Source organism: Anomaloglossus baeobatrachus, chromosome 6, assembly GCF_048569485.1.
Source record: "Anomaloglossus baeobatrachus isolate aAnoBae1 chromosome 6, aAnoBae1.hap1, whole genome shotgun sequence".
Taxonomy (NCBI): domain Eukaryota; kingdom Metazoa; phylum Chordata; class Amphibia; order Anura; family Aromobatidae; genus Anomaloglossus; species Anomaloglossus baeobatrachus.
The window spans coordinates 228230870-228246718 of NC_134358.1; the positions used below are offsets into that span (position 1 = coordinate 228230870).

The 15849-nt window shown below is 43.3% G+C and overlaps 1 protein-coding gene across 1 annotated transcript in view; it reads right to left on the reverse strand.

Annotated features, from left to right (window-relative positions):
• Positions 1-10531: 10531 nt before the first annotated feature.
• The window catches only part of STMND1 (stathmin domain containing 1), a 28269-nt gene continuing 22951 nt past the window's right edge, over positions 10532-15849 (reverse strand). The window contains exon 5 of the mRNA XM_075316440.1: positions 10532-12187. Coding sequence (XP_075172555.1) covers positions 11897-12187 — 291 coding nt within the window. The 3' untranslated portion in view covers positions 10532-11896. The remainder of the gene's footprint in view (positions 12188-15849) is intronic.

Consider the following 15849-nt stretch of genomic DNA (forward strand, 5'->3'; position numbering starts at 1 on the left):
ACTGCACCCTTGGTGTTGCCTCTGTTATTTCATCTGCACTGCATAGACTTCCATCATTGCATAGACTTCCATCACTTCATAGACTGTAATAAGCAAAAACAGTTGCCCCGGGGTACCGCTCCACCTGTGGGGAGCAGGACCATCCAAGCTGCCATTCCACCAGCCCCGGAGGCCCCATACCGCAGCGGCGGCTTAATAGCCGCAAACCAGAGGTGGCGTCATGAATAATATAAACTTTAAGCACCCCCACTGAAGACTTATTAATTGACTCCCGCCAGGGTCACGGAGTCGGGCCCCGCCACCACTGACTACTCCCGGACTAGTCCGGCCCGGCACCGGGTGTCCCATAGCCCTGGGGTGGGCGAGTCAGAAGCAGGATAAGTGTACCCAGTCCTTGGGGGTAAACTCCATGAGACCGGCCGGTCAGAAGTTCCCTTACCACCAGTAGTAATGCATTTTGTTTTCTTTGCTTTGCAACTGTTAAGTTAACCTGATTTTGATGGACAACCGGGCTACTGGACTATGGGTAGCCGGAAGTTTGTTTGTATATAGTTGCACTCGTTGTGTACTCTACCAGAATTAAGAAGAACCAAATGCCTCCTGCTTTTAGGGGGAATTGTCTGCTGAATGGGAGCAGTGCATTGACTGGTGGCACAAAGGACTCCGATGTTGTCTACCTTTTACTATGTTTGCTTCAGAGTATTTTTTATGTTTTATATGTGAAAAAGATTTTTCTGCTGCTAATGATTGGTATTTTTGCTATTGATGACCTGTGATTAATAATGACCTGTTGAAAATGTTGAAACATTGAACCGTACAGAGTTAAAATGTTTGAAACTGTTGAATGTGATCATACCTCCCATAAAGGGAAGATTGTTAACTTGTTTATATGCATACCAAAAATTGTAGTATGCTAACTTTGTTTGGTTGCAGCCTGGGAGTGCTGACATTTCCCGTGGGGGAATGTGGCGCCCCTGAGGCTTCAGTTGCCACACGGTACTGCACCTCACTTAAGGTGACAGGGAACCAGGGGAGGAGCGGCCACCAGGGGAGTGAGGAGCTGACACAACAGAAGGGGAGTCTCCAGCAGGAGAGGAAGGGAGCAGAGGGGTTTTTCGGTAGCTCCTGTGGGACATGGAGACAATACAGTCGCCGAGGGGAGAGCTTCATTACTCCCTCGGGACCGGTGCAGTGCAGGGTGCAGAGCAATAGAGTGGAACAGACTTCATGTTGGATCACCAGAATCTGCAGGACAGGGGAATTGTACGTCCCTCTGGCCGCCACCAGTTCCCAAAGCACAGTGGCACATAGGGTCTGGAGTCATAATCAAAAGTCGGACCCCACTGCTGACCCGCGTCCCTGCACATGGTACAGGGGCTAAAACTACAGAAACCGGGGTCCCCAAGTAGCTTCAGGCCACGGGGATTCATCTTTAAGCGCAAGAAGGAAGGGCCCACAGACTACCAGACTGGTTCTGACCTGAAAAGGATCCAGGATCCCTGAGGCTGCACTTGAACTGTGAGTAAAAATACCTGGGACTGCAGCAGCTGACTCAGCCTTTTATTGCTGTCGCCTTCGCCCCGCGCTTTGGTGACCTGTGACATCCTAGACCCAACATCACCAGCCCGGTGATGAGTAAAGTTAACCCCTTGCCCCGTGGGTGCTACACGAGAATTTCGCTATACGAGCAAAGGTTGCTGCAAATTTGTAACTCAGTTTGCGAACATGGTTTGCTATACGAGCAAATACTCACCGCACACACTTCCGGTTCCACTCTGACCCGCTCTGGCTGCTTCTTGTGGCCCGCAGGGGCTGCTGCTGTCTGCTTCATGTCAGCCGGTGCTGAGCTCGCTCTGCACACCTCCCAAAGGCAGCGCACTGGCCAATCAGAGGCAAGCGGCTCATGCGTATGACGACAGGAGCAATCCCTGCATCGGCCGCGATTGTTACCGGGTCCACATGCCTGCGGACTGCAAAAAACAGGGAAGAGGGCGCAGAGGGAACAGGGGATAGGTGAGAATAATCTGTGTGTGTGTGTGTGTGTGTGTGTGTGGTTATGTGTGGAATGGCATAATAGGGGACCAGGATGGGACATTGCTACAAGTTGTGGAACGAATTGTCTGAGTTTCAATTATTTCCTATGGGAAAATTTGCCTTGCTATACGAGTAACATGAATTACAAGCACATAGAACAAATTATGCTCGTAATCCAAGGTTCCACTGAAGTTACAATTAACGATTATTATGTAAGTGACAACAAACTATACTGTTTGTTGGAAAAATTATTTAATCATGGTGGCTTTTACAGCCACTGTATCAGGCACAAATTTGGAGTATACGAGATATATGCACATCTGTCCATATGATTACATGTACAGTATGGCGCTAAATATTTAGTTAATATATTATACTAAATCTCTATTTATACTTAGTTGATCACAACTTTTATTGCAAGCATTGCATTCTCTAGCAAATGGAGAATTTATGTGAACTGGTCAATGACTGAAAATCCAGTGTATTTAAAGGGAATCTGTCTGAGAGCAGAATGATGTAGGGTCAGGTAATGTATCACTTACTGGACTGTTTGCTACATTTTTCATAAAATCACAGTTTTATCTGCTGAAGATCTACCAGATCTCTGAATGCTGAGCTCTGTATAAACCACACCACTGATTGGCAGCTTTGTGTGTAAACTATTCATAGACAGAAAGCTGCCAATCATGGGTAGGGTGGGGTTATACAAAGCTCACGAATATGGAGAACTACATGGCAGCAGGTTTTATCGCTCCTCTAGTGATAATTTGCTTATAAAACTATGATTTTATTAAAACTACAGCAAGAAGCTCAGTAAATGACACATAGCTGGAATTAAGGTCTTTGTCTCTATATTACCGTATGCTGTTCTCAGATTAGCTGGAAAAAATCCTGATTGCAAATTCCCTTTAAAAAACAATAAAAAAATTGTATGAGATTACAATAAATCCTAATGCCTTAGAAGCAGCATGACTTTTGCCTACAGATTGTGTTGGTATTTCGTATCACCACCTTTCACTTGACTGGGGCTGAGCTCCAATACAAGGCATAGCCTATGGACTAGGGTAGTGCTGTTTCTAGAACAAGGCTGATTGTTTCTTCAATCTCATATTAGCTCTTTAAAGGGAATCTGTCAGCAGGTTTTTGCTACTTGATCTGAGAGCAGCATGTTGTACGTAGACAGAATCTGAAACTTACCATATTTAACTTAGATTACTGGGTGCAGCTGTTGTGACATTGTCTAAGAATTGAGTGTTGCAGAGCTGTGAGCTGTCCCTGCCCCTCTCAATAGAGATTGTGCATTCACTGTGAGGTGTCAATCACAGCAAGGGGTGTGGAGAAGGAGGAGTCACATCAATGTAAATCACACAGCAATAAACCCTTCAGTTTAGATAAACAATAGCTCACAAACAGATAAGAGAAGCACCGATATTTTTTTTCAACCCTTGCAGCATGCTGTCCTCAGCTTACATTGTAAAATTCTGGTGACAGATTTTTTTTTCTGTAAAATACATAAATATAGATAACTAAAAGGATCTATGATTATAAACACATCTCTCCGGATCACAGCAGCGGAGCTTTCTAAAGCACAACCTTACAGGCACCTGAACTAGTAACGGTCTATGAAAGGTTTCAGTAAATGTAGGAACATAGACAGTTTCGTTCTATATTGATTAGCTCCCCAGGCAACATGGGTGATTTGCTAATGAAAAGTTTTTTCCAAATTTATTTATAATATGTAGAATTTCCTTTAGTGATTTTCTTTTCTATTCCTATAGTACTCCTTTAAGGATTCGGTGCAACAATAATACAACCCCTAGCAAAAATTATGGACTCACCTGGCTTTGAGGATGTTCATTCAGTTGTTTACTTTTGGTTAAAAAAAATCACATCACAGACATGGCACAAAACTAAAGTCATTTCAAATGGCAACTTTCTGGCTTTAAGAAACACTAAAAAAAAAAAATCATGAAAACATAATGTGCTAGCCAGTAACAGTTACTTTTCAAAACCAAACAGGGTGAATAATTATGGAATCACTCAATTCTGAGGTAAAAATAATGGAATCACCCTGTAAATTTTCATTCCCAAAACTAACACCTGCATCAAATAAGATCTGCTCATTAGTCTGCATCTAAAAAGGAGTGATCACACCTTGGAGAGCTGTTACACCAAGTGGACTGACATGAATCATGGCATGAAACACGAGAGGTGTAAATTGAAACAAAGGAGAGGATTATCAAACTCTTAAAAGAGGGTAAATCATCATGCAATGTTGCAAAAGATGTTGGTTGTTCACAGTCAGCTGTGTCTAAAATCTGGACCAAATACAAACAACATGGGAATGTTACTAAAGGCAAACATACTGGTAGACCAAGGAAGACATCAAAGCGTTAAGACAGGAAACTTAAAGCAATATGTCTCCAAAACAGGAAATGCACAACAAAACACATGAGAAACGAATGGGAGGAAACTGGAGTCAATGTATGTAACCGAACTGTAAGAAACCGCCTAAAGGAAATGGGATTTACATACAGAAAAGCTAAACAAAAGCCATCATTAACACCTAAACAGAAAAAAACAAGGTTACAGTGGGCTAAGGAAAAGCAATTGTGGACTGTGGATGACTAGATGAAAGTCAGATTCAGTGATGAATCGCGAATCTGCATTGGGCAAGGTGATGATGCTGGAACTTTTGTTTGGTGTCGTTCCAATGAGATTTATAAAGATAACTACCTGAAGAGAACATGTAAATTTCCACAGTCATTGATGATACGGGGCTGCATGTCAGGTAAAGGCACTGGGGACATGGCTGTCCTTACATCTTCAATAAATGCTCAAGTTTGCATTGAAATTTTGGACTCTTTTCTTATCCCATCAATTGAAAGGATGTTTGAGGATGATGAAATCATTCATCAAGATGATAATGCATCATGCCAAAAACTGTGAAAACATTCCTTAAAAGAAGACACATAAGGTCAATTTCTTGGCTTGCAAATAGTCCAGCTCTCAATCCAATTGAAAATATTTGGTGGAAGTTGAAGAAAATGGTTCATGACAAGGCTCCAACCTGCAAAGCTGATCTGGCAACACCAATCAGAGAACGTTGGAGCCAGATTGATGAAGAGTACTGTTTGTCACTCATTAGGTCCATGCCTCAGAGACTGCCAGCTGTTATAAAAGCAAGAGGTGGTGCAACAAAATACTAGTGATGTATTGGAGTGTTTTTTTGTTTGTTTGTTTTTCATGATTCCATAATTTTTACCTCAGAGTTGAGTAATTCCATAATTTTTCCCCATGTGGTTTTGAAAAGTAACCTTTACTGGCTATCACATTATGTTTTCATGATATTTTTTTTAGTGTTTCTTAAAGCCAGAAAGTTGACATTTGAAATGACTTTAGTTTTGCGCCATGTCTGTGATCTGTTTTTTTTAAACAAAAGTAAACAACTGAATGAACATCCTCAGAGCCAGTCGAGTCCATAATTTTTGCCAGGGGTTATATAAATGTCTTGGCTCAGGTTTAGCACCTCAGACAATTCTGAAATAGGGGGAGCAGTCACATCCATTCTGTGATCTACATTATCAGTAGGTTAATTTCTTTACAGATAACACAGGGGAGAAAAATTTGGTGAAATCTTCACAGAGCATTGCCCTCTCCTGAGATTCGATGTTCGGAGTTCTGGTTCAAAAACCAACTTCTAAGAAAAACAAAATTCGGGTTTGAAGTTGGAGTAAATTACGAGTGCAAACCACTCAAGCGACCAGCGCTGTGCTTGGGTATGAGTGATGCTCAGCCCTGTGTGAGCAGCTTGCAGTGTTTGGGGACAAATCAGTGTTATCACATGCAGTGTGCACAAACAAACCCCCCCAAAAATTGAAAAACCTCACCCACCCTCTTCCAAAAAAATCTGCTTATGGCTGGCTGCATGTGGTCAGAGACACAAACTGACCAATTACTGTCTTCCATTGAGTTTTAAATCAAGTTGGGGGTCAAAAAACGAACTTTTTTAATTTTTGAATGTACCTTGCGAACCAAACTTCCAAAGGTTCGCTCATCTCTGCTCCTGAGCCTCTATAACATATTGGGTGCTTTTCCAGGGATATACTGTAATATTGCCACAGGCCATCATTCACCAGACGGAGGCCAATTTTGCATTCTTTCGGCCTCCATCCGGCATAATGTTTGATATCTGTATATGAAATGAAAGTGCAGCAGAGGGCTAATGCAAAGAAACTTGTACCATAAAATACGGTATTTCTATACAATGGATTCCTATAGTGGATGCAAGTCTCTGTATCCATACTGACTGTGGGCACTTTGGGGGCAATAGCCCCAGGCATTTGGGCCGGACAATGTGCACACAGTGTGGATCTAGCCTAAATGGGGCTTTACACGCAACGACATCGCTAACGAGATGTCGTTGGGGTCACGGAATTCGTGACGCACATCCGGCCTCGTTAGCGACGTCGTTGCGTGTGACACGTTTGAACGACCGCTAATGATAAAAAATACTCACCTAATCGTTGATCGTTGACATGTCGTTCAAATCCCAAATATTGTTGATGGTGCTGGACGCAGGTTGTTCATCGTTCCTGAGGCAGCACACATCGCTACGTGTGACACCCCAGGAACGATGAACAACACCGTACCTGCGTCATCCGGCAACGAGGTTGGCGTGACTTTCCTGCAGCTGCTCTCCGCCCCTCCGCTTCAATTGGACGGCTGCCGTGTGACGCCGCACAAACCGCCCCCTTAGAAAAGATGCAGTTCGCCGGCCACAGCGACGTCGTTAGGCAGGTAAGTATGTGACTGGTACTAGCAATATTGTGCGCCACGGGCAGCGATTTGCCCATGACGCACAAACGACAGGGGCGGGTGCTTTCACGAGTGACATTGCTCGCGTTGATCTGATGAAGCGTTGTACATTTAACACGTGAAACGCGCGTTACCCTGTTTTAGGGGGGACTCCAGGTCTTTCTGTCCTGCACTATTGGCACTTTACTCACTGGTGATCTTTTTGAATTGTACGGCCACTGGTATGTAAAGGGCGCTTTACACGCTACAATATATCTTACGATGTGTCGGCGGGCTCACGTCGTAAGTGATGCACATTCGGCATCGTAAGTTACATTGTAGCATGTAACAGCTACGTGCGATTGCGATTGAACTGTAAAATGTTCATCGCATGCACGTCGTTCAATTCCTAAAAATTGAACGTCAGGTTGTTCATTGTACCTGGGGTAGCACACATCGCAGTGTGTGACACCTCGGGAACGATGAACAGATCTTACCTACGTCCTGCGGCTCCCGCCAGCAATGCGGAAGGAAGGAGGTGGGCGGGATGTTTACATCATGCTCATCTCCGCCCCTCCACTTCTATTGTCCGGCTGTTGCGTGACGTCGATGTGACGCCGAACGTCCCTCCCACTCCAAAAAGTGGATGTTCGCCGCCCACATCGAGGTTGTATGGAAGGGCAAGTACGTGTGACGGGGGTTATTCGTTTGTGCGACACGTTCAACAAATTGAACGTGCCACACATACGATGGGAGTGTGTACGATCGCATACGATATTGTAAGCTGGATCGTATGGTGTAAAGCAGGCTTAACACTGAATATATACTGTGATTAACTTGTGTGTGCTGTTTAACATTCTCATTATACAACCAGCGATCTCCTCTGCTTTCATATGGCTTACAATTCCATTCATATGGGCTAAACGCTCTCTATACTTTATTATTGTGATTGCCTTTTATTGCCATATGACCTTTATTTGTGCCAATATACCCTTTGTCTTTGCACGTATATGTTTACTATGTGCTGTATTTTTATATGATGTAATAAACTCTTATATACACTTTTTTGCATCAAAACCAGTTTTGCGCTCCTGTTTTTCCATATTCTTCCTATTGGTTTGCAATATTGAACATGGATGTCCACACAGGTTTTTCCATGTGTTACCATTAATTCTTGTAGCATTATTCATGTACCCTTGAATTATTCATTTACTAGCTCTTATGGATAGTTTTGTATATCTTTGGGCTTTTGTAGGTTATATGTGTTGCGTTATGTTACAATAAAAGGCTGCTGTGGCCAATTGAATCCATATTGGTGTGTAGTCTGGTTGATTTTGTTCGGGGTTTTGATGGGGGGAGGGGTCTGTTTGACGTATATCTCCTTTCTAATGACTCAACAATACCTTGTTACATTACAGTCATCACGGCTACAAATAGTCTAGGACCTATGTCATCAACACATGATCAGAACAGATTTTCCGACTTTGGAAGTAAACAATAAAGAACTTGACACATGACAGCGCACTTAATGCACATTATGCACAGTCATGTCCTGTACCGCAGTGGATTACAGACTGTATTTGCAGTTTCTTTATTACAGTCACAGCTCCCGCCACACTCCTAGACACGTTATAAGGAAGATGAAAATACAGTGTTCAGTCCTCAGCTGTAGACATGACAGTGCATAATGTGTACTGTCATGTGTCAGGCAGGGAACAGAAGCACAGCTGATCCTCACGTCAGTACATAATGCAGTGCCAGGACGTATTCTGCATTCCTCATGCACTCACATGTATAGATCAGTGCTCTGTCTCTGCTCCCTGCCTGACACATGCCAGCGCACATTGTCAAGGCCTGTTCTGCAGTTGATCACAGCCTGTAGTTGCAGCTTTTTTATGACATGTCCAGGAGGGAGCTATGACAGTAATAAAGAAGCTGTGAAACTAGTGTGCGGCCCTGTGCTCGGCAGCCGAGCCGCTCGGGTCCGGACCTTCAGTGGGTGGCTCGAGGGTCTCCGGACCCGGGGGTCCTGCGGTCACTCCGATCAAAAAGGGGTTTGTGGCTTGGGGACGTAGGTGTACGGCCGGAGCCGTGTTAAGTTCGTGACGCCACCCACGAGATGTGTTGAAGGTGGACACCACCGCTGCAGTTACAGGGCACCCGGGGGAGATGTTGCGCAGCAAGTTGTTAACCCCTCCGTGGGTAGGGATGGTGGCCCCGGGACACGTTGGGAGTGTTTGGCGGTGCAGGGAGATGGGCGGCCGGAGGGCACTGATGTACTCACTATTAGTAAACACACGAGTCTCTGGTAAACCAAGGTGATGGTGGTTGGTGCCCGCAGCCGGCTGCAGTCTGGTCCCCCACCCGATTGGTGGTGTCCGTCTATCTCCCGCACCTGTTTTAGGATGGTGGACTACATGCGCTTGCAACTTCAGGAGTCCGCTCCCGGCTTGTGGTTGCCTTAGGAGCCCTTTGCCCGCAGACGCTGGCCCGTGAGATCTCTCTGCCGTGACGGTGGCTTTCTATCCCCCTCGTTGGGCTGTTGCCTTCAGTCGGGACTTTAGGTGGGACAGGACCTATAGTCCTGGCCGCAATCAGTTAATTAGCTAGCCCCCAGTAGCTTCTGGACCTAGCTTCAGGGTCTGATTACCCCCCCTTTGTTCTCCAGTTTCCAAGTCGGTTCCCCGGGTCGGTACCACTGAGCCATCTTCCCAGCTCCTGCAGACGGAGACTGCCGTCTGCCTCCTAGCCAGCAGTACCAGGGCTCCTACCCTGGCACTGGTTCAGGTTTGGTCCTAGCCTCCGCTGGAGCTGCACACAGCTCCAGCCCACACACCTCTCCACCTTGAACTCTCGACTTGAACTCCTCTCAATTCAACTGCGCTGAACTCTCCTGCCTCAGGCGAACTGAACTCCTCGGTGGGCGTGTCCAACTGCCTGGCTCCGCCCCCTGTTGTGTCCATCAAGCACTGAGGGAGGTGACTAGGGTTTTAAATGTTTGGCTGCTGTCACCTTGTCACCTTGTTAGCACACTTGTGTAGTGCGGGGCCCTATCTGTGACTACCTGGCTCGGCAAGGGCGTCACACTAGCAGCCATGGATCCCGAGTGGAGATGGGAGGGGGAGGGCAGGCCGAGCACAGATAGAATGACTGCAGCTTGGCAGGAGCTGGCCATACTCCCTGATCTCAGACTGCATGGAAGGAGATGTTACAAGGGGGCTGGCTGTTGCTAAAAGCCAGGAACATGCCAAGGTTGCTGATCTGTGACGTTAAATCCCAGAAGGGAGGGGGAGCACCAAGGAGCAGATACACGGTCACATTCATTGGCAGATGCTGTGAGAATGGGAAACGACACTGTAGATTTTAGATTTATAGTTTATAAATATATGCCCAGGAGAACAATTTTTTATCTTCCTGGAATACCCCTTTAATGACTACAAGAATGTCTTTTACCTTGAAGGAATTACAATTTTTAGCAAGAGAACAATTATATAACAATATTATGCCTTAAAAATGGTTTTTATTTTGAATAATTAAAAATACATTTTACATAAAAAATGTTTGTTAATCAAACGACTGCTGACAGAAAAGCGGGGATTACTCCACAACACTAAAGGCCCCGTCACACACAGAGATAAATCTTTGGCAGATCTGTGGTTGCAGTGAAATCATGGACATATTGTTCCATTTGTACACAGCCACAAACCTGGCACTGATTGTCCACAATTTCACTGCAACCACAGATCTGCTGCAGATTTATCTCTGTGTGTGACAGGGCCTTTAGATAAAGAATATCTGCACAAATAGAGTTCATACAAAATAATTATTTCTCTATTGATTAATTAAACTGAATATTGCAAAAATACATATATAAAATCTAATAAAGGGACATAAACTAATAGCAATGAAATTACTCTAAAGCGACATAAGACTTGTCTCCCTTATACAAATTGTTAATACAAACTGTGTTGTCACATGTAAAGTGCATATGCTTAGGGAAGAATAAAAAAAACCTGTGCTACTTTTACTGGAAAACAACAAATTCAAGGATAAAGTGCCTAGCAGTGCATGAATGGAATAGATCATATATCATATACTCCCTGGAAATGTAAGAAACACCAGAGCAAGTAAGTTAAGGTGCCATTGTAGATGGGTGAGTACATATAACTGCATGGATAAAGTATATTGTGAAGTCACAAAGAATTATATATAGGCAGATACAACCTGCTCAGATACCATGTGTTTCAGGAAAACATATATGTCAGTGCATAAGTATAAGCATATCGTAGTATGTACTCACTAGTTTAAGTGCAGCAATCAGTAGAGACCCCCGCCGCCTTGACGTACATTTCAAAATCTTTTTCAGGAGGTGTGTTAAATTTATTTTTAATTATTCAATATAACATTTTTTTTAGAGCATAAAATACTCTGTTGTTCACTTGCTTAAAATTTAGAGGTTTATTACTATAGTTATGTATAACTTTATATGGGTATCCTTTTTAAGTTCTTGAAGGAATTACAGTATAAGGGAACACTCACATTAGCATATATAAAATCGCCCAGATGCTCAGCCAAAAAAGTTGGCAAGTGTCAGGGGAGTGTCAATGATTTTGTTTTTTTTCTCCTTACTTAGTATCCGAATGTCATGTGAGTGCTATGAGAGTGCCATGCGTTTTTTTTCCTTGCCTAGGATCTGTATGTCATTCAAGTGCAATGCAAGTGTGAATTTTTGTTTTTTGCCTACAAAAAAATGCACACTGCCATAACATATGGATGCTAGGTGAGGAAAAAATGCATGACATTCACCTGACACTCGACAAAAGCCTGCTGACAGATTCCTTTTACATTTATAAATCAAAGACACCAGTTTAATTAATTTGGCTCAAAAAGTCAGCAAATACCATAACTAAAAAAATTAGGAACTTAAAGCATCCTACATCCTAGTATTTTGGCTACTGAGTGTATGGGATTGCGGTTGCAATACTCTGTCCTTACATAGGGCAGCATATTAGGCCGACAGATCCGCTTTAAGCTTTAGAACATGTACTTTATTGTGAGCTCTGTTTTAGAAGATATCATTTTCAAAGTCATTTGTCTGCTTATCTAGATTGTTATAGGTATTATCGTACTCCACAGCACTTATTTCATTATCCTCATCTTCACTGCCGGGGCTTTGAGTTGGTCCATCCATTACATTTTCCAGTGCATCAGAATCTAAGGTTTCAGCTATTGTGGTGGCTTCAGCCTGTTGTCCATCATCAGGAGTTAAAGAGCCTTCACTTCTTATCAGAGCCATGCTTGGTAAGGCAGTCATTGGTCTTTCACGCAGTCTTTTCTTTAGTTCCTCCTCCTTTGTCTGTAATATTTCATTATTACAATTAATGGCAATCAGACAGTGAACAAACAAGGGAACATTATCTCATTTAATTTAAGCCATGAAAGGCTATTAGGAGCTGAGCTGGTAGAAGAAGCTAATATACTACCATTATGCAATGAATTCTGCTATAATGTATGCTTAACTTTTATTTTTTTACAAATTCTTCTTTGAGTGGAAACATTTTGGAGAACAGGATTGTATAACAAAAAATAAATATAAACTGCCCACTAACAATTATGTTTGTAGGGCATCCAAAACATGGAGCAAAATAGCCCTAAAGAGCACCTATCACTTGCCATAAATATGCAATTTGCATTATCTTGAACTTAATATCGCTGTTCTCGTGAATCAAATGTTGGTTTTTATTTCCCGAGCCTCTATGTTTTTGAGATATGGTCCCATCTTCCCTGTATATAAATCTAGTGTTTTTAGCTTAGGGGGTGTGATCTTCAAGAAGACTTCCACATATGGAGTTGAGGACCACACCTCATTGGCTAATAAGAGTAGATTTAAATACAGGCTAGAGGGGACCACGTATCAGGAATGGAGTAAAAATAAGGCAGTCACGTGCTGTAACGAGAACTAGGAACAAGAAAGCCTAAACTGGCCCTCAGGCTAGGGAAACCCTAACTGACCCTGATCCCAAAGGTACATCTGAAGGTGACAATGTTTGAGCCGCCTTCCTTACCTTAGCTTCTGAACAACCCTGGTCTAGTGGCCTCCTCCCTGCACCCAGGAGAGTGCCATGGTAAGAGTGATTAACCCCACACAAATAAACAGATAGGGGGAAACTAAAACTCAAACTCACAGCAATCACTCACAGAGCTATAGACAATACGTTACCAAGCAGAAACTAAAGGAAGGGAGGAAATAATCAAGCAAGAGTATTTCCAAAACACACCAAACAGCACACAGAAGTTCACCAGCAACTGGATAACAAAGCACAAGGACTGAGATCGGGGATCGCATAAAGTCATCATCGGCATGGGAGCAAAGGCTGCACCATCTTAAAAAGGACAGAGGTGAACGTGATAGGTCTCCTGCAACGTGTGACTCAGGCAGTTATCCACAGGCTAGCAGAAATTAACTCCTTCAAGCCCAGTTACTAACAAGAGCACAGCAGGTGGATGCCTGAGCTTATCTGTGCAACTCAAAAGCAGTATCGTGTGTAGTGTCCAACTATGCTGTGTGAACAGCGTCAGACGTAGTCCTGAAGTAGCACCCCTGAGGCTCCAGTCACCACAGAGGTACTGCACCTCAGGCAGAGGGGTGGTATTTTATTCCCGGGTAAGGAGGAGTCCACAGCGCGTTGCACACAAACACACACACAAACACACTCCATCAGCCCAGGGGTTTTCTGTACAAGCCAACTTGGAGGTGGAGTTAGTGGACACCTAGTGTGTAGGAAGGAAAGTGAAACTAAGGCTAGTTTCACACTTGCGTTGTTTTCCTTCAGTCGAAATCTGCCGTTTTGGAAAACAGCAGAATCCGTTATAGTCATAGTTATAGTCATAGTTTAGTCATAGTTTTTAAGGTTGAAGGGAGACTCTAAGTCCATCTAGTTCAACCCGTAGCCTAACATGTTGATCCAGAGGAAGGCAAAAAAAAAACCAATGTGTCAAAAAACCTCCAATGGGGAAAAAAATTCCTTCCTGACTCCACATACGGCAATCAGAATAGTTCCCTGGATCAATACCCTGTCATAAAATCTAATATACATAACTGGTAATATTATATTTTTCAAGAAAGGCGTCCAGGCTCTGCTTAAATGTTAGTAGTGAATCACTCATTACAACACCATGCGGCAGAGAGTTCCATAGTCTCACTGCTCGTACAGTAAAGAATCCTCGTCTGTGGTTATGATTAAACCTTCTTTCCTCTAGACGTAGCGGATGCCCCCGTGTTCCAGTCGCAGGCCTAGGTGTAAAGAGATCTTTGGAAAGGTCTCTGTACTGTCCCCTCATATGTTTATACATTGTGATTAGATCCCCCCTAAGCCTTTGTTTTTCCAAACTAAATAACCCCAAGTTTAATAACCTGTCTTGGTGTTGCAGCCCACCCATTCCTCTAATAATCTAGGTCGCTCTTCTATCTACCTGTAAGATTATGCTATTTATAACCTTCTATACTTTTGCTATCAAGAAAAGCATCCATTCCTCTCTTAAATTCATTCAGTGAGTTGGCCATCACCACTTCCTCAGGAAGAGAGTTCCAGAGCCTCACTGCTCTTACCGTGAAGAACCTTCTTCTATGCTGATGTAGGAATTTTCTTTCCTCCAATCGAAGAGAATGCCCCCTTGTTCTTGTCATAGTCCTTGGTACAAACAGATCATAAGAGAGATCTCTATATGGCCCTCTGATATATTTGTACATATTTATTAGGTCTCCCCAAAGTCTTCTCTTTTATAGAGTAAATAGACCTAATTTTGATAACCTTTCCGTGTATTGTAATGCACCCACTCCATTTATTATTTTAGTAGCCCGCCTCTGAACCCTTTCAAGTTCAGTAATGTCTTTCTTGAGCACCGGTGCCCAAAATTGCACACAATACTCCAAGTGTGGTCTGACGAGTGATTTGTACTGAGGGAGAATGATATTTTCATCTCGTGCCCCCAGACCTCTTCTAATGCATCCCATCACCCCATTTGCTTTGGTGGCTGCTGCCTGACACTGGGCACTCCAATTTAGATTCTTATTGACTAAGATGCCGAAGTCTTTTTCCATGTCTGATTTCCACAGCGGTTTCCCATTTAGTAAGTAATCGTAGTATCTGTTTCTCCTTCCCATGTGCATAACCTTACACTTATCTGTGTTAAACCTCATTTGCCATTTTTCAGCCCAATTCTCCAATTTACTCAAATCCATCTGTAGTTGCAAACTGTCCTCCTTTGTGTTAACTACCTTACATAGTTTTGTATCATCTGCAAATACTGATATTTTACTCTGTAAACCATCCACCAGATCATTAATAAATATATTAAATAGTAGGGGGCCCAATACAGACCCCTGTGACACCCCACTAGTAACCCTGGCCAAATCTGAGTATGCACCATTAATAACCACTCTTAGTTTTCTACCACTAAGCCAGCTACCTACCCATCTACACACACTTTCCCCGAGCCCAAGCTTTCTCATTTTACTTAGCAGTCTTTTATGTGGGACAGTGTCAAATGCTTTACCGAAGTCGAGATAAATGACATCCAATGATTCTCCTGGCGTCTGAGGGAGTGACAATGGACACAGGTACGCGTGTCACCACTGATTATGCTGGGCATTGAATAGCATGTTAGCATGCCCCTGTGGGCATGCTAAGATACTAAGAGGGCGGACTAGTCGACGGAACTAACGCCCTTTCAAATAGTCCCGGTGCTCATTAGCAATCATAAATGATCTTTAGAAATACTTTATCTAAAGATCTCTTTATCTATGCTACTAGATACAGGGACTGTTAGGCAAGAATTAGAAATATGCACCCAGAACTGATCAGTGCATATTGGACCTGACAGGTTCACTTTAATACATTTTTGCATACTCATATTATTATTATATGTCCAGCTTGTATTTTCTTAATACCTGTCATATATAAAAACCAGAAAAGCTTATGGGATGCCCACCTGCACCAATAGTACTGCTATAGCATC